Source organism: Durio zibethinus, chromosome 1 (genome assembly GCF_047325235.1).
Source record: "Durio zibethinus cultivar Kanyao isolate XHJ-2024 chromosome 1, ASM4732523v1, whole genome shotgun sequence".
Taxonomy (NCBI): domain Eukaryota; kingdom Viridiplantae; phylum Streptophyta; class Magnoliopsida; order Malvales; family Malvaceae; genus Durio; species Durio zibethinus.
Window position 1 is genome coordinate 26,846,063 of NC_143162.1, and position 20,086 is coordinate 26,866,148.

The following is a 20,086-nucleotide window of genomic DNA, read 5'->3' on the forward strand; positions in this document are numbered from 1 at the left end:
AGAGAGAGAAATAGCAGTACATAGCTTCTGCAAATATTACAGAAGAATGTAGTTTTGGAAAGACAAAAGGCATACACCAAAAAATAGCAACTCCGCCATCAAAAAACATGCATTGACTATATCTTCAAACCTTCAGCTTTCTATGAGCTAGAAAAGGCTGCTGGCACAAGGGCATATTTGATAAACTTTATGCCAAAGATGTACCCATACATGCAAACTCAACTGTGATTTTTATCTGCGTTGTTCTATAACTATTTGTGAACCCCCTAGCGCTGCTGATGCATTTATACAATGATTGCAACATACAAAATATTGTAACAGAGTAAAAAAATAAAATGAATGAATCTAAGGTATAGGTAATACCAAGAGTTGTAGTATCTCTCACCCCAGCCTCAAAGGATCGGGCATAGAATATTATCCCTTGATGATCTCCCCCTATCCTGCATCACAAAGCAAACCTTTTATGTTTAGGAAGAAATAAACATATGTAACTTTAAGATTAAACAATAGATATTTTTCCAAGTATCAGACTCCATTTAGACAAGTAAATTGCCAATGCTGACTGCTAAATAGACCCTTGACCCAAGACTTATCAGGTTTCAATACAATGATGATGGCAAAACTAAAACAGATTAAATATGGCATAACATGTAAAATGGTCATGTTCTCAAACCCATTTTATATATTTGGTTTTCAGTTCCCAGTTCGGGGTATGAGGGGTGTTCTGTATATATCAGAACAAGATATGTTCTTAATGACCTTTCCCTTGTAGAATCACCTAATCTCCATGTTACAATCTCCCATCTATCATATCCAGTCAGAATGGAATTTCATTCATGATACGTAGATAAGGAAACATATTCCCCAATGGTGACAAACATCGGATGAAACACAGATCCAGCGCTGGGTCCTTGATTTAGCATCAATTTTATCTACTTAATAATAATAATAATAAGTCCAATTACCTTCCACGTATCATCCTTGATACAAGGCACAGCACAAGATGTTTTGCAACCAAAGTGTATCACATTATGTCAGCAAAATCTGTCCCTATAACCTGATAAGGTTCAAATTCTCAATGGAAATATTAACCACTATTCAACCTATATATATCAATCCATTCTCACGAAGTCAATGTAGACTGCTTCTTTGTAACCTTGTTTAATCTTGTTTCCTTACCCTATTCTCATGATCTTGCCAACTTCGACTATTCCCCCTCTTACTCTACATCCTCATTAAACAAATAACTCTCTGTAGCCAGCATTACTTTATTTCCCTAAGCATCATGACCATTAATACCTTGTAGAAGATCCTACTGATATTCCTGGACGAAAAACATAGCAAACCACCCACCTGAACCAAATCAGGGGACTTGTTTCGACATCAGTATTCAATAGCCTCAGCAGCAACTTCCTCGTTTTCAATTTCAGCATCAGTATAGGTGAGAGCACGCTGTAGTTTCCGTGGACAAAATACCTCAACCTCAGCCATATATATGGCAGTAACAGGGCGATGGTCAGAAAGTTTAAGCTCAGTCCTCCTATAACTTAGTTGCCTCATTCCTTTACCATATGAAAGGATGCGGTCACACCTGAAAGATTAGGTATATTAGAAAAATTCACAAGACAAACAAACAACAGGGGTAGATCTTATAATCTTGTTTAAGCATACCAAGCTGGAGTTCGCCTCCCAACCTTGGGATCTTCTCCATAGTATTTCTCTGAATTTAACTCATATTTGTATGTTGGTGCAAAATTTAAAGCACCTTCGGACCATCCATCAAATGTATGACCTTTACGCAGCTCTCGTACAAGCTGTCATGATAAAATAATATATTTAATAGCTACACCAGCATCCTATCAACAGCCATCAAGCTCATATTTGATAAGAAATCTGCAATGATCTCTCTTTGTAGGACTATTAAACTACCTGGTCTCTCTCAATTAACTTTGACCAATCTTTCTTGGAGATGAGATCATGTGCTTTATTATAGGACAGGTTGATACGGTAATTTAGATCTCCCAACCAAATTATTCTTCTGCACAAAAAAACAAAAAAAAACTCTGTTAAGCATATATAATAGGTCAATGATAGACGAGTAGGATAAGTGTCCAAAGAATGCTTAGCACTTTCTAATTTCTGAACAAGCACAACATCTCATTAAAAAAGACAAAAAAAAATAAGCATAAAATATATAACCTTTTTTGGTAGGTACATTTTAAATTAAGAATCGTCTCCTAGGGCTACTTTTTATAGGCACTAATATCCAAATTACTTGTAAAGGAGGCCCAATTCTACCTCATTATGTTTTAAATTATCAAACATGTATAATTCCTCGAAAATAATACTCCTTCAACTCTTAATATGCCACAGGTTACAAATACATATTCAACAGCATAAGCATCTCCTTCACTTGGAAAAAAGAAGATCAATTGATTCCACTGCTATGAATGATTTGGTCTCAACATATTTTATTTTCATAAAGTAGCCCTCATCTAAATGAATGAGGTTTACAATGCCATACAAAATTTTGGGACAGGCTTTACTTAGATATATTTATTAATCTATCTGTGTATCTTCCTCTTAAATGTGCTTTATGGAACAAAACCTCAAGCACATGCACACTTTTAGGTTCCTTTTGGTTGTTACTTTTATTACTTGCTTTTTGTTTCCTCAAAAGTTACCATAAAGCAAAGGAAAATTGTTGAAAGCAAGATCACAATTGATTGAAATGACTAAAATACATCAATTCTGACATGTTTGCTTAATGTATCAAAGTAAAATCAAGCATTTTCTCATCCAAAAAGATGCATTTTAAATTAAAAAAAAAAAGAACAATGTTTGCTTTTGCATCCAAATGCACTTTTTGTTTTTGGTTCCAAAAGTAAAAGGTAAATAGTAAAGATAACAACCAAATGGAATCTTAGTTATTTAGATTCCAACTTGCATGGTCAGGGAGCAAATAATGAAATAAAAATGTTTCTTTTGGTTTTCAGATTCCTACAGTCCATGAACCTTGGAGGAACCTCTCATGATATATTAGGGATAATCAGAGTGTAATGATCTCAACAACTAAAATGATAGATGAGTAGATAACCACTATTTCACACTGAAGGTAGAAATTAAAGTATACTCACTCATGATCATGAATGCATTTGGGAAGTCCAATTGCAGAAAGAGAATGAAAATGAGTTCGTCTAAGTATTTCATGCACATCAGCATTTCTTTTAAGTTCATCTCCATCTTTTTCACCTGATGTCAGGTGAGTGCATATAAAACAAAAAAGTGTTTGATATATGGACATGCTGACTGATATAGATCCCTGGAAAAAAAATGAATTGCTACATTATTAGCTAAAGACAGCAGAATTGAATAACAACTATGATCAGCAGCAGAAAATTTAATAAAAGAATTTAGTAGCCCTGATTCAAATAAATTGCTTACGAAGATACCACACATAAACAGAATTTAATGTTTTAAGACATGGGAAGCAAAAAGTCAACATCATTATTATAGGTGCATTGTTTGGGTTAATTTTAGTCATACTATCTTACTCTTGTATTTGTCTTTCAGCTATTGCTTGCAGGTATTACACCATGGACCACACATATAACTAGGTCCAATAGAGACTAGCTATTTGATTGGAGTAACCCTGGGATCAGTGGCAGGACTGTTATATTGCTCTCAGATCTTCACAATGTCATAGAGCAATTTGGTTTGGTGGGCTCCAATCTGAGACTGCAAAATGGGTTCTTGCATTGACCCCTTTGGAGTATCTGAGTACCAACCATGAGTCATTTGTTGACACATGGAATCACCCACATCACTTTTGAAAATACTAGATGTAACAACCAGTCATCCTATCTTAGGCCTCATTCCTTTTCAGTTTTCACTAAACAATGACTCATCACCACCTCTTTGGCTACATTAACTACACCCCCATCAGCCTATAGTATATGGCCTAACATCATTTGAAGGAGAGTTGCATATTTACTGTGGAAAAACTAAATAGAATATATATTGAAAAACTGCTCATTAAGAATTATACAAGAACCTTAGGTTTATATACAACTAAATAGGGGTTAAACTAGGAAACTAAATCTTCCTAAAAACTGATCCTATAATTGAGGGATTGTCTATCCTAATTTTTTGTCCTTAATTCTAGGGATACAAATACTTAATTCTAGAGATACAAATATAAATACATAGATTACAAGATTACAACCAGCTGTAAATAAATGTTTTCCCACATTTACCACCTAGAATTTCTCACACTTGTTTTAGCCTTTTTCCACCCCCATCACATTAATGTCACTACCTTCCACACTTCCTCAAGGTCTATATCTCAATCACCTCCTTTCAAGTTTACTTACTTCTAATTTGCCTCATCTTCCACTATGCCACTTTCTGCACTCCTGCTCATACTTTTGCCGCCCCTTTACTTCCATTAACTACCAAAAATACTCAAGTTCCCAAGGGATGTCCAGTCCTCTCCACCTCTCTACTTCGTTCCCACATACTCATTTATAGCATTACCTCATCCCTCACTAACAGAACTCTCTAAAATTATAGATCAATGGGATCTGATCTTCCTTAATATATATATATATAAACTAAATTCCTGAATCCCTCCTAATTATAAGTGCTAGTTAGATCATTTAAAAACTTCTGAAAAGAATGCTAAGCATTCTTGTCCAAGTTGAAATTGGCAGTCATAAATCCTACACTAAGTTGCAATGATACAGAGTTATGAGAGTAAAAACTACACAACATCACATTTTCTCGATGCTATCCACTTTAAAATACCTACACCAACCATCGGCATCAAGAAAGGAGAATCAGTTTTCACAAGTCAAGGTTCAAAATTATAGTTGACTTCAGTGGCAACTGACTTGATACCAGTGGCGAGTAATATTTGAGGCAAAAATGTAGTCAATTTGTTAGGAAATAAGTGCATCTGTCCAAGAGATAATCCTTGTATTTTAAGGCTTAAGGCTTAATGTAAGGCATACCCAAGCTTAGCTACAAAGAGCCCTAGATATAAAGTGTCCAACCTAAAAATTACCAGAACTGCAGCACCGTAATATACAAACTATATGGTTCCAAGTAGTGCTAACATGAAAAAAAAAATTCAAACTTTCAATTTAAGGAAAAAAAAAAAAGAAACTAACATTCCTAGAAGGAACAAACCTTGTTACCGATGTAGCCCATTACACCAACACCAACAGTAGACACCTTCAAATTATGAATATGCCTGCGCAAACTCCTACGAACCCATACAGTAAGGAAAGTTCCTACCATCTGCTTACTTACTATTCTTACATACGACGATCTTCTTTTTCGCTTCATGTGGGATTCAAGGTCAAGTTCTGCAAGCAAAGCTATCCCTGATGCCATGTCATTTATGGACTTGAAGGAACTATATGTTTGAAAAGACTTGGTCGCTCTAAAGGATTTGGTCGATTTGAAAGAACTTGGTCTGCCCAAAACATGCTGAGATAGCAAGTTTAATGGAGGCTCTGGCCAGCTCAAACCAATCCTTTCAGTCCCACTAAGCATTCTGGTTAATTTTCCATTTTGTTCAATCCCACTAAGCATTCTGGTAAGTTTTCCATTTTTTTGACTGACCGAGGCTTCTATATTTTCAGCACAATCCTCTGTCCGCAAGCAATTCAATCTATCTAACCTCTTTGGAGAAAAAAATTGAATCTGTAAATCCTGTTCTATTGGGACATCAAGTTTAGCACCATCATTACAGTCTGAAACTTCAGAATTGGTGAACACTCTTTTATTTCCTGCTGAATTATTGACTTCATCAAAACCATTAGGTTCTTCATCTAATGGATAAATTTCATCACCAATATCACTATCACTTTCAAGAATGATCTCCTCTTCTAAATTTGGGACATCATCAAATGGCTTAAACTTTGATGGAGATGGGGGATCACTATAGCATTTTACTTTGGTAATTGCAGGTCCAATTCTATTGAGTGTCTCACGAATGATGTTTTCCCACTTTGGAACTGGGCGATTATCTTCGGCACCAAAAATATTCCCAGCATTTAATGGTACTATCTCCTGAAGACTGTAAACATAAAGCAATTATCCTATTTTAAGATGAACATGAAAAACATAAAAAACAAATTCAGGGATAATTGCTAAAAGCAAGATGCACCAAATTCTGAATTGACATGTATAAAAACAAGTGTTTTAAGGTCAAGCTGATACAAACAACATGAAAATTATCTCAAAATTTTTTCATGTAAAGATTGCCTGTGATTAAAGCATGACAAGGAAAGAAAATCAGCTTCAAATATAAGGCCAGAAAACGAAGAAAGTTCAAAATGCATATCAGGAAAATACTTACCCAAGCACATAGATGTCAGCAGGCTCATTGATATCTATCCAGTCATCAATATCTAGTTCATCAGGCGGAACCTTTCCACCAACATTCCAAGTACCAGCACATATTCTATTAATTAAAAAGGATACAAAAGGTTTCAGTAACAAACCCTATAACAACCGAACTCCTCTGAGTCACCAAAAATAGTGCAACCAATTTAAGATTTATGTGTCAAAGCAACAAGGGAGAGGCACTGCACCTTATTTCCTTTGTGTTTATATATTGCGCCCTACAAGTCTCCGACTTACGTCTCCTTAACCTCGGAAGAGCATCTGAGCCCAAAAAGAGGGAAAATTTTTTTACAAGCAAAGAGTAAAGAAATTAAAAGAGTAATTCACCTCACTTCCTGAATTGGAGGTTCACACAAGTCGCAAAAGGTTACATTTAGAATTCCAAAGTCAAGTCCATGGTTGCAGGGATATCAGATTAAAACTTAACAAGAGAGACAAAAATTCCCTTCTGAAAATCGCACTGATAAATAAAAGTACTTGATTAATCAGTTTCACAGCATTTGAAAGGTAAATTGGTTGCATATGACAGAGTTTATGACTAATGAGGGGTAAAAATGCAAAATGTGAACTCTTTAAAAAAAATTGGCTTAATCAGATGCCATAGGATAACTCCGTTTGTATGTGCCCCTCAGATGTCTTTCAAGTATTGTTAGAAGTGTGCATCTGCATTGTAGGAATATGATTTTCCTACATTAGTGTAGATCTAATTCTCCTACATTAGTGCAGCTTAATTTTTTAATTTATTTTGAGGATATTTTTTATTTACTCTTCTAATTTAGTTAATTATTCTGATTATCAAGTTTTTAGAGATTTGTTTCTATTTCAGAATAGAATAATTCTTTTTCCTTTTATTATTTCTGTTTCATATAAGTTGTTTCTTAATGAGGAACTTCACTGTTTTTATTTATTTAGATGTACTCCTTCATTGTAGATAGAATAAGAAGAAATAAGGATAATTATTCTTTAAGTTTTCTACATGGTATCAGAGCAACTTGGTTTAAACCATTAAACTGTAGCCACATGAGCTTCTGTTATGGCTGGTAAGAGTGAGAACTCTTCTTCTACAAAGGTATGGCATGAAGAAAGTCACAAAGAGGTGATGCTCCAATAAATCCTTCAAAACAAGTCTGCAACCTTTGGAACTAGTTTACTAGCACAAAAAGGTAATTTCCTAAATGCCTTAAATGTTCAACAGGAAAATACACAATCTTGGATTGTTGATTCAGAAACATTAGATCACATGATAGTTCTGCTGTAAAAATTGCTGACGGCTAGATCTCAAAGGTGGCAGGAATAGGTTCTATTGTAGTTTCGAAAGACATAACACTCGACTCTGTCATGCATGTCCCTAATTTAAATTGTAACCTACTTTCTATTAGTAAGCTTGCGAATGATAGATGTTGTGTTATTAAATTTTGTCCCAACTTGTGTGAATTTCTGGAATTGGGCCCAGGGAGGATTATTGGTAGTGCTAGGATGTGTGTAAGGCTCTACCTTTTTCAAGATGATGCACTTGAGAGACCACAAAACTCTTGTACAGCCGTAGTCTCTAGAACTAGTAAGGATAACCTTATCACGTTATGGCATTATAGATTGGGACATCCAAATATTTCATACATAAAATTGCTATATCCCTTATTATTCAATAATATCTCTAAAGATTTTTAGTGTGAAATTTGTCAACTTTCCAAGCACACTCGAAATACCAACCCCAACCTTTCTTATAAATCATTTTAGCCTTTCTCAATGATTCACAATGATATTTAGGGACCGTTAAGAATTAACAATATCACAGGTGCTAGGGGGTTTGTTACATTCATCAATGATCATACTTGACTCACTTGGATATTCCTTATGAAAGAAAAATCCAAGGTTAGCCAAATCTTTCAAAATTTCAATAACATGGTACAAACCCAATTCCAAGCCAAAACCCAAGTTCTTAAAACTAACAATAGAAGGGAATACTTCAACTCTATTCTCGGCCCTTAATTCACCAATCATGGCATTATCTATCAAAGCTCTTGTGTTGACACTCCACAGCAAAATGGGGTTGTTAAACGTAAAAACAAACATTTGATAGAAGCAACTAGATACCCTTTGTTAAAATGTGCCTAAATATTTTTGGGGAGAAGCTATCCTTACTGCAACTTATTTGGTTAACCGAATGCCTTCTTGAGTTCTTGGCTTTCAAACACCTTGTCAAACTCTCCTTGCTTCCTACCCACAAACTCGATTGATCTCTTCCATTCTTAGCAAACTCTTTGGCTGCGTTGCCTTTGTTCATATTAGCCAACAAAACCGCAACAAGCTTAATCCCAAAGCCTTAAAATGCATCTTTCTGGGTTATTCCCAAACCAAAAGGGCTATAGGTGTTACTCTCCCATCACAAAAAAATTCTATAACTATATAGATGTCACCTTCTTTGAGAATCTTCTTTCCTATAACAAAAATGATATTTAGGGGAAAAATACTACTCACGAATATCAATTCTTAGCTATTGACTTGGCAATTTCCTAACCAACCCTTTCAAAACCAGATTCCCAACCATTCTATTCAAAACTAGAATCTCAACCAACCCTTTCAAAACTAGAATCTCAACTAGTCCCTTCAAAACCAGATTCTTAACCTACCCAATCGATCAGCCATGTAGATTTCAAAATCCAACCTGTTTACAACTCTTGACTCTTCAAACCTTAAGGTTATGCAAGAAAAAACAAAAGAACTAATAGTCTACTTAAGGAAGCAAAATCCAAAGGAAGAAGTGGACAACTGTACATAGCCCAACACTAAAAATCAACCTGATCCGAATCTCCAAGAACTTGAAACTAACACAAGTAATGTCCCTATTGAATATGAAATTGAAACTTGTGAGCCAGTTGGTGACCTTGACATTCCTATTTCATTAAGAAAATGTGTGAGATCATGCATCTAGTACCCTATCTATAAATACATTCCATATGACAGGTTAAATCCAAACTTATGAGCTTTTACTACTAATCTTGACAATGTGCAAATTCCAAAAAATATTCAAAAAGCCCTCAATAAACTAGAATGGAAGGTAGCAGTTCTTGAAGAAATCAAGGCACTAGAGAAAAATGGGACATGAGAAATTTCAGATTTGCCCAAAGGGAAAAACCCGGTTAGATGTAACTGGATCTTCACAATAAAGCACAATGTACATGGAATTATAAATATGTTCAAAGCTAGACTTGTTACAAAAGGGTTTGCTCAATCTTATGGGATAGACTATGAGGAGACATTTGCTCCAGTAGCCAAACTCAATTCAATTAGAATTCTATTGTCACTAACAGCCAACTTGGATTGACCTTTCCACCAACTTGATATCAAGAATGCATTCTTAAATGGTGACTTGGAGGAAGATGTCTATATAGAAATTTCTCCTGATTTCAAAAGGCAAGACAACATGAGCAAAGTGAGCAAACTCCGAAAATCTTTGTATGGACTTAAACATTCTCTTCGAGCTCAGTTGGAACGGTTGACCAAGGTAATGAAGAGGTATGGATTCCTTCAATGTCAATATGACCATACTATGTTTGTTAAGTTCATTAATGAAGGAAAAAGAGTTATTCTTATTATTTATGTAGATGATATCATAATCACCGGATACCATAAGGAAGGAATAGATGATTTGAAGAAACTCATTGCAAAGGAGTTTAAAATAAAGGACTTGGGGTTCCTTAAATATTTTCCTTGGATGAAAGTGGCTTAGTTTAAGAATGGAAGATCAGTGTCTTAGCGTAAGTATGTACTTGATCTACTTAAAGAAACCGGCATGATTGGATGCAAACCTACCGATACACCCATGGACTCAACTAATAAAATTGAAAGTGAAAATGAAAACTCTCGCATAGACAAAGGGTGATACCAAAGACTAGTTGGGAAGCTTATTTACCTTTCCCACACATGACCTGATATCAGGTGTATAGTAGGGATGGTGAGTAGATACATGAATAATACAACCAAAGAACATCTTAAGGCTGTTCATCACATCCTACAGTACTTAAAAAAGAGTTCTAGTGAAAGTCTATATATTAAGAAGTCAATGGACAGGGCAGTCAAGGTGTACACAGATGTTGACTGGGTTGGATCAGTAACAGATAGAAGGTCCACTTCTGGATATTGCACTTATGTTTGGGACAATTTGATCACTTGGAGAAGTAAAAAGCAAGTTGTTGTAGCTAGGAGTAGTGCTAAGGCTGAGTTTAGAGCAATGTCCAATGGTATTTGTGAAGGAATTTGGCTAATGAGGTTACTTGGAGAATTAAAAGTTCATACTGTGATATCTACGACACTGTTTTGTGACAATAAGGCTACTACAAGTATTGCCAAAAATCCTGTTTATTATGATAAGACCAAGCACATAGAGCTGGATCGACATTTCATAAAGGAAAAGATAGAAAATGGGTCAGTCAAACTGGCCTATATCCTTACAAGTTCACAAATTACAGATATTCTGACTAAAGCTCTTCCTAGAAGTATTTTTGACGGATTGAAATCCAAGCTGAGATTAACATTCATAACCCAGCTTGAAAGGGAGTGTAGAAATCTGATTTTCCTACATTAGTGCAGCTTGATTTTCTAATTTATTTTGGGAATATTTCTCATTTACTCTTCTGATTTAGTCAACTATTCTGATTATCAAGTTTTTAGGGATTTGTTTCTATTTTAGAATAGAATCATTCTCTTCTCTTTTATTATTTTTTATTTTCTATTTCATGTAAATTTTTCCTAATAAAAAACTTTACTGTTCCTATTTATTTAGATATACTCTTTCATTGTAAATAAAATAAAAACAAATAAAAATAATTATTCTTTAAGTTTTCCACATGCATAAATAGCACCCAGTTGAAAAGAAAGGCAAAAAGGGAGCTGTTCCCAATCAAAGAAAATCATCAATAAAAAACAGTCATTTTGATCAGTTCTCCACTACCCAAATTTAAAAAAAAAAAAATCCTTCATCTAATTCCATTGAATCTTCAACCATGTTTAACGAGATGCACCAACAGCTATTAGCTGAAGGAACTAAATATATTGAATAAGCTTTCTACTAAATTATGTTGAAAAGAATCTGAATCCCAATATGACATCCATTTCAATTTGATTGCTTTATGCACCACCTGATCCTAAAACTGAATTTGGAACTCCATCAAACCCCAATGCAACAACGACAACACAAATTTTTTGGACTAGATGATCCACATGTATTAAAAATTCTTTCTACAGCAACTTAAAATTTCCAAACTTTACAACTGAAAAGAAAAAAGATGCAACTCAAGTCTGAAGGTGTCAAAAAGATATATAGAAGATAACTAGCTTCATAACACAAATGATATAGCAAAAGAAAACGTCAATGTCAATAAGGCATTAAAATTATTACCATATAGATCAGGCTGAAGCTCCTCCTCTCTGTTCCCTCTAAACCTTGATCCTCTGCCACTGCCACATTCAAAAAATTCTGCAAAACCCCACTTCACATTTAGACTCAAACCCCAAAAGGGTATTCTCAGAATAAAAATGAATCCTTAAAAACAAGTATAGAACACATAAAAAAGCTACAAAAAATCTCAAATTTCCTAAAAAGAAAAAAAAAACTGGGAAAATCCAAAGTTTGAGAAAACGGGTTTGAAGGAAAATGGTGAAGTGACCTTCAGTTTCAGAATCAGAACCAGTATCGTCTTCATCATCGGTATCAGCGCTGTAATCGGAGTCTCTGGGAGTGATGTTGAGCAATTTCCTCATGACAACTCGAGGCCAAAAAAGCTGTAGGCAGGAGCAACCAAAACAGCAGATTTCAGCCCAACTTCTCTGCAAGTTCTCTCTCGGTTATCCCATAATTAAAAAAACCCAAACCCAGAAAAAAAAAAGAAAAAAAAGAAAAGAAAGAGAGGTAGGCTGAGAAAAAAGGAAAAGTACCTCTGATTGGGGCTTTGAGCCTTGCTTCATGGCTGTGTATACAAAAATGTAACGAAATGGAGAGAGCAAAGAAGAAGAATAAAGAAAACAATGGAAGCCAAAGAGAGGGAAGGAAAGACTGATAAAAGATGGAAGCGGTCGCAGGAAAACAACGCAACAACCTTTGGCTGGGAAAATAACGGTAAGCTTTGATTTTGACTCTTAATTTAATTTAGGAATTAGTGGCTACACATGATGATTCAATAACACAAGAAATGATGATAATTTTTATTTAATTAATTTCCTTAGTTACTCTACTCTTTATAGTTTACTTAATGGGGGAGTTAAGTGAATGTTGGTAGGTTCGTTGAATTTTGCAAAATTTAGAGTAAATAATTCATGGAATGGGGCCAATCAGCTTTTATTTGCCTTTTGCATATAATGTAACTGTATATTATATTCTTTTTTAGTGTATATTTTTGTTAATTTTTCTTGTATGATTAGTAATATGTAATTACGCTATTAACATTTTGATTGTCAGATCATCCTCAATCCAGAGGAAAAATTAAATTAAGCATACAGCAATTTTAGTTTAAAAAAAAAAAAACAGAAAAACATTGGCCTGCAAAGGGAGCAAAGTTAGATCTATTGTCAGCTGCTGATCTGGTCTGGTCTCCATTGGAGGAGACCTTTTCCTAATGTTCCAAAAAAGCCATAAATTTGAGTCATATATTTTGTGTCAGTTCATTTATTTTTTCATTTGATATAGTTGAAATCCCGACCATCCATTCTCTTCATTTTCATGTGCTCAGAATTCAGATGGGATGCCGATCATTTGTTTTTTTTTCCTTTATATAAGTATGATCCCAAGTAGGTCACCATGTGTTTGGATTTCATTCGATAAAAGACAGTGTTAGACGGTGACCACCTACTATTGCCATAGAAAGTCCGACCACATTTGTGTTCAATAAAGACAAATACGATCATATATGTTATCGTATGTTCAAACACATTTGTATTCACATAATATATGAATGTATACCTATATATATAATTATAGTAAATTAACTTACTTTGCCGAAAATTGGAACTGGCTTAAGTTTAAATGGTTAGGATTGAAATCTCAGGGAAAAATCCATTATAAAACATATGTGTATCGATAAAATCATGATTACAGCTATTTTATGTCAAACAAAGCAATTTTAAACAACGACAATAACAACGTTTCGTGGATCTAAAAACTTTTAACGACGAACTACCCTTGATAAATTTAATTGCGACAGAGAAAGAAAATTAGTGTAGGTGGATGGAGTATATTTTTTGCCTTCCCTATAGCGACGGAATTATTGCAAAATTATTAAATCACCTTTCGCTTTTGAAACTCAAGTTACAATCCATCTACTGTCTTATCACCAAATGCACATATCCCTTGCCATTTGGCCCCATGTTGGATCGTAAGTGAATACATGTTCCCAACAATATTACTAGTACTGGTATAATTTTTATTTTTAACATTTATAATTAAATATTATATTTATATAATTAATCAATAAATTATAATTTAATTAAACAATTAAATTCATATATAATAAAACTTATACATAAAACTTTAAAATTTTAAAATCTCATTTTTACTATTAGATTAAGATTTCATTGGCAACCCTACAGACAATCGGGACTGACTTTTTTTTTTATTATTATTGTTATTTAGGAAAAAAGAAGGTGTCGGGACCATGAAATTTTTGTGAGAATGTTATCTAACTAAGTAGGATGTTTCAAATCTGTCAGAGATTTGTACAATCATCACTGGGGATGCTTCAAATCTTTTGACTAAAAATATTGTTAAAGTCTCTAATTGTATTATAATATCAGACAAATACTGAAGATAGGGGAAACAAGAATAAAAATAAAACCAGTAATCTCTTAAAAGGTAAGAAAACTTTTATATTTTTTTTAAAGGTAAAAGATTTTTTAAATTAACAAATTTACAATAAAATTATTTGAAATAGCAATTTTAAATTGATTAATTACAAAGGATTTGGAAAATGTCATTATGTAGTTTCAAACGACAAAATTATTCTTTGGATTCCAATTTATTTATTACTCCATAATTATTTAAAACAAAGGGTTTTGTGAATAGTAATTTTTAAAACTAATTATTGACTTTGGTCAATTATAGCCCATGTGATGTTTATAATGTAAAATGTAAAATGCACGTTATCTGAATAAATAATATTTCTTAATACAAACTTTTATGTCTTTAATCAAGTGTTGTTGATTGGACATTTTACCAACGAGGAATAATCATAAAATTCAAGAGTTTCCTCAGATGAGGAATTTGAGGTTTGAGTCTATTCTTTAATTTATATATTATATATATTTAAGTTTATAAATCTATATATATATATATAATTGATTTGATCAAATGGAAGGTGCATGTACTTAATTTATTTCTTCTTTCTTCTCTATTTGTTTTTCAAAGTATATAAACTCTTTGAAAGCTCCGGTGAATAATAATTATATGAAAGAAATCACAAAAGTTGTTGAAGAAAACCAGTTAGTTTCTTTTTATTTTAGTTCCATTTTGTTTAATCGCAACTGAGATAAGCGATAAATAAATCTTGATGATGATGATCATTTTTAGAACAAAAACATTAAAGAAAAACCAAGCATATATATAGGAAAGGATCAAAGAATATGCAGTGAGTGATGGGTGAATCAAATGCCCAGAAAATGAATAATGATGAAGTGCGACAAAGGCATCATACCTGCTCTTTGGCTTGGCTATATATTGATACTCTTCAACTTAGCTTCTTTAGAAAAGAAAAAATAAAAAGTAATAATAAGAATAATAAAGGAAGGAGCTAAGCTAGGCAGGTTCTGCTAGGGGGAGGAGAGAGGATTTTGTTTTCTCCACACCAACGAAGCTTTAAATTTCTCAGGGTATGGTTTGTGGAAAGAAGAAATGTTTGGTCCTTCTCCTTGTTGCCAGATTTATGTATCATCAATTGCTTAGTTTGATTTTCATAAGCGTGGATTAAATAAATCAATTATCTTTTTTAAATTAATAACCAAACTATCAAATTAACGGATATTTTTATATAAATAATATAAATATAAAAATGATAACTAAGATATTAATAATAAAATTATAAGAAAAATTTTATTTAATAGAAATTTTTTAAAAAAATTATTATTTAAAATTAAATAAAATAATTTTAAAAAATCATTTTTAATGAAATCGACCAAACGATTACTCCCCTTACCTACAGAACCATCGCAGGAATTCCTGTCTTTGGCTGACAAGTGTGAACCAAGTGTCAAATTGAGAGCCTAGACACTTAGGGGCTCCTTCGACCAAGTAGCCCTTAACTTCTTTTCTACCTCATTTTTTTTTCCATCCGAATTGCAATTTTAATTGCTGGTCGTTGAACTTTTTATATTAGTGTACAAAATTGTGGAAATCGTCTTAAATCTTCAAGGCTGAAAATTTTTTGGAACCCACGTGTGAATTTCAAAAAGACTTACCGTATATCACATTAATTGCATGCAAGTAAATAAATTCAATACTTTGCAGCCTTCTTTCTTTGACTAATGATGATTAGACTCAATGTATATAATTTTCATTCAAAAATAAAAATAAACAAGAGGATGGTATAAACATTTAAATCAATTGAACTTTGATTATTAGTTTATAAATAAATTTGATTTTTATTTATTGATTAAATTCAATATATAATTATGAATAATATTTTAAAATTTATTAATTAAATTAACAGATTATAAATGTATACATCTTATTTTTTTTAAGGTTAATTTTGTAATTTATTGTTTATTTTTTTGTTAAATTAAAAAAAAATTAAGAAATTTAAGGTGATCGAATTTCTCAAGAACTGGGTTTTTTGGATTACAAAAATTTAAGTTAAAATCAAAGTTTGAAACTTGAACTAAAAGAAAATTGAAACTTTTTTTAGTATAAAGTTCTCACAATTTATAAATAAGATTCCTATAAATACAAATACAAAATCAACAGGGTTAGATAGAGAGAGATACGAAAAAATCACAAATGAAAAGTAGAGAAAGATACACAATAAAAAAAAAAAAAAGAAAGAGTACAAGAGAAAAAAAATATAAATTTTTTAAGAAGAAGTTTCTAGCAAGAGTTTTTTTTATATTTTATATTTTTATTTTGGGAAGTTTGATTTGGTGTTATTAGAGGATTTTAAAAGGCATAAGGGATTTGAGAATTTTTGCAAGCTTTTTTTGAATTTCTAGAAATTTTTTTCTGAAAATTCCAGTTTTTTGATGAAACTTTTTGGTGACCCTTGAAAATTTTGATGACTTTTCCAGCTTAAAACCCAATTTTCATTGACTATTTCTAGATACTGACGTATTTTTCCAAAAAGTAGTAGACATTCCATCGACATCTTTCCCCATCTAAAGAGAGAGACAGAGGAAACAAGGGTTAGAGAGAGAGTGAGGGAAGCAATTTTGAAAGGAAAAAAAATTTACCCTTTATAGATCTGCCAAATGACATCATTTTTACTTTTAACCTTTCATAGGATCAACGCATTTTCAAGTAGGTAATCCGACCGATGCCACACTCGACCCATATGTTTGGAATTGGTTTGCAACTAAGCCAGCTGAGGCGTTTAGTTGAGCTTTAAGTCATGTCCTCCAAGTCGTTCCTCTGTGTCTTGAGTCGTATCCTTTAAGCCTCCAAGTAAAGCTATTTTCTTGGTATTTTTATTATTTTTTCTATTTATTTATTTATTTTATTTATATATAGTTATTTATTTATCTGTTTATTTGTTTTCCATCTATGTTATTTTTCATTTATTTATTTGTTATTCATTTATCTATAAATATTTTTTAAAAAGAAAAAAAATTTTAAATAAAATAAAAGGACTTTATCAACATATTGGAGGGTTCAAATTTTCTTAAAGTAAATGTTTAAATAAAAATAATTGTACCAACATATTGGAATATTCAAATTTTTAATACATATTAGAAGATTTAAGTTTTTAATAAATTGTTTTAATAAAACAAAATGTCTTACCAACATAGTGGAAGGCAATTTGATTTTTAAAATAAAGTTTTTCCAACATATTGGAGAACCTTATTAATTTTTTTGCAAAACAAATTTCAAAAGAAAAAATAGTTTGAAATAAAGCCTTTAATTTTTAAGATAAAATTTTACCAACATATTGAAAAACCTTATGAGTTTTAAATAAAAATTAATTTTTAGAAAAGAAATAATTTTCATAAAATCCTACCAACATATTAGAGGATAATTTCTAGTAGAAAATCTTATCAATATATTGAACGATATTTCTGGAAGTAAAGAATATTTTCACAAAGTTAGATTTTGAATCCTAATAATAAGATTACTAAGAGCGTTGTAAATACAATCTCTATATAAATTCTTATGTGAGAAATTCTTTCTAAATTTTACCTACATATTGAAGAATTTAGAAAAGATTTTTAATATCAAGATTCTCACGAAAATTTTAACTATCACAAATAAAAGTTTTTTTACAAAAATTAAATGAATCCGATGACAAAACCTTTTCAAAACGTGATAAATAGTCTCATTGAATACTCTTGAGATGAATGGATATTCTTGAATTATTACGAACATATTGGAGTAATTTAAGGATAATTTTTAGTATTAAATTAATTGGTAAGTTTTTTTAGGCTTTTGGATAACATGAAATTAAGTTGGTACCATCATTTGGGAATGTGATGTAGGAGTGCTATAACCTTTTTCACATGTAACTATACTCCCAAACTTAGTTTTGGTTTCATAGACATAAATCTACATTTTAAAGATACCTAAGTCAAGCTTGAGATATCTCTTTAAAATGAGATAGATTCGTTAGGTGATCAATCACACTTATACAAAAAATATTGGTGGCAACTCCTAAAATTCACATCTAGCGATAGATTTTTGGATCTATATATTATAATAGTTTGGTGACTCCATTGGAGAAACCAAGAGTCAGGCTAGTAATCTTGTGTTATCTAAAGCCTAAGTTAAAATTAAGAAATTTTTTTGAATGTTTTATTTGTTTCCAATTATCCTATATTCTGGCATTCACTTGTATCTACATAACATGAGCTCTACACCCAAGCTTCTTCCCTTATAAGAAAGTTAAGTACTTACACTCTCATAAGATTTCATGTCTTCATCCAGGCTAGCGAAATATTTTTACTCGAATTGAACCATTTTTGTTTGTAGCCTATAATGGGTAAGGATTGAGATGCCTTATTAGTCTGTAAAGGACAATAATGTAATGAACAATTTGATAACCTTTAGATCTAATCGATAAGTAGAGCCATGTTTTCCTTTACAATTTAAAATTAACTAACAGTTTAGGAATCATGTTATTTTATATGCTTTCTATGTGCTAACTAATTTTTTTCTTTGCTATTAAAACTAAACAATTTCTTTGCTTGTTTCTTTTCTTTGCATATTCATAAAACATGCATAAAGATTGCATATAAAAACTACCTTGAAGTTATTTTTAACAAAAACTTTCATAGAGTTTATAGATCATTTGGTTTGTACGTTATCCATCTTTACCAAATACGAGTCACCTAATGATTTGAAGGCTAAGTCAAAAAGAATCCAATGAAATGGGGGATATTGCTTACCACTAGACTATATCTCTATTTTATCAAAAAAAGTTCATTTACGCCTCAAGCAAAATAACTTGAAAGAGTTGTCAGAGATATAAAAGAATTGACTCAATCCAAACAATCAGCTTTCTGTGAAAAGTATAGATATATTGTGTATCTCCTTTTAGTAGTAGTTGAAAACTCCCTCATTAGAGCAGTTGTGCAATTCTGAGATCCTTCATATAGGTGATTCATCTTCAATGAGGTAAACATAACATTGACATGGAGGAGTACTCTACATTGATGGGTTTGTATCTTCAATTATAAGATAAAATATATGCTAGAAGGTACAAATTAACATTTCGTAAGAAATTAGCTAATTTTATAAGGGTTAAAAAAGAAGATGTGGATGTACAAGTTCAAGGAAAAAGTAAAGATATCTGTCTACCTTAAGAGTTTTTTCATGATTTCATCACAAAACATTCAAATGATGACCAAGGGTTAGATATATTTGCTTTGGTGGTATATAGCATAATGGTTTTTCTCAGGATCTTAGGTTATATAGAGATAGAAGTGATTGATTTCTTTTAGCATATAGAAAAAGTTTCAACCCCTCACTTGCAATCTTAGCAGAAACAATTAAATATTTGAATTATTGTTGTCAAAAGGAGAAATAACATTTTGTTGGATGTGTACCATTACTATTTTTGTGAATGAAGAGTCATTTCAAGTGCAAGAAGAATACATTCTAAAAGCTTTACTTTTATAATTGAGTCCTAATTAAAGAGTTTTGTGAGAGTGAACGGCCGAAGCCTAGATCCAAAGAAAGATGGATAGTTATATTACATGGTTTTACTTGTACCCAAGTAAAATAGATAGTTCTATAGCTAAATTATGAACCAATGTTATATCAGTGCGGAGATGAGACTAGGGTCCCATTTCTAGGTTTATGGGGAGCAACGAGTTGTGCATTACTCATAGTACAAAGATAGTTCAAGGCTGAACAGTTCGTCCCTATGACACATAAGCTCACTTAATCAAACTTTTTATATAGTGAGCCAATGATACTGTAAAAAGGTGAATAAGGTGATTAAGGCTTGAAAGAATCCAAAGAGGGTGAGTTTTGGGTCTTTCAGTG

General features: G+C 32.2%; 1 protein-coding gene across 7 annotated transcripts; it reads right to left on the reverse strand.

Moving 5' to 3' along the window:
- Positions 1–12,592, reverse strand: LOC111312196 (type IV inositol polyphosphate 5-phosphatase 3-like). 7 transcript variants are annotated; one of them, XR_016343591.1, is made up of 11 exons: positions 12,349–12,524; positions 12,081–12,195; positions 11,813–11,890; positions 6,603–6,675; positions 6,368–6,472; positions 5,191–6,085; positions 3,138–3,322; positions 1,930–2,038; positions 1,672–1,814; positions 1,300–1,591; positions 1–440 (listed from the first exon to the last, which is right to left on the reverse strand). XR_016343591.1 is itself a non-coding variant. In XM_022912252.2 (11 exons), the coding sequence occupies exons 1-10, from the start codon at positions 12,376–12,378 to the stop codon at positions 1,384–1,386; spliced, it is 1,986 nt and encodes a 661-aa protein (XP_022767987.2). In that variant the 5' UTR covers positions 12,379–12,592; the 3' UTR covers positions 1–440; positions 1,354–1,383. The 7 variants fall into 7 exon arrangements, 3 of the variants coding, with proteins under 3 accessions (XP_022767987.2, XP_022767989.2, XP_089619899.1); XR_016343593.1 differs by having other exon boundaries at positions 966–1,591; XR_002692815.2 differs by having other exon boundaries at positions 12,081–12,240.
- Between the last annotated feature and the right edge of the window lie 7,494 nt (positions 12,593–20,086).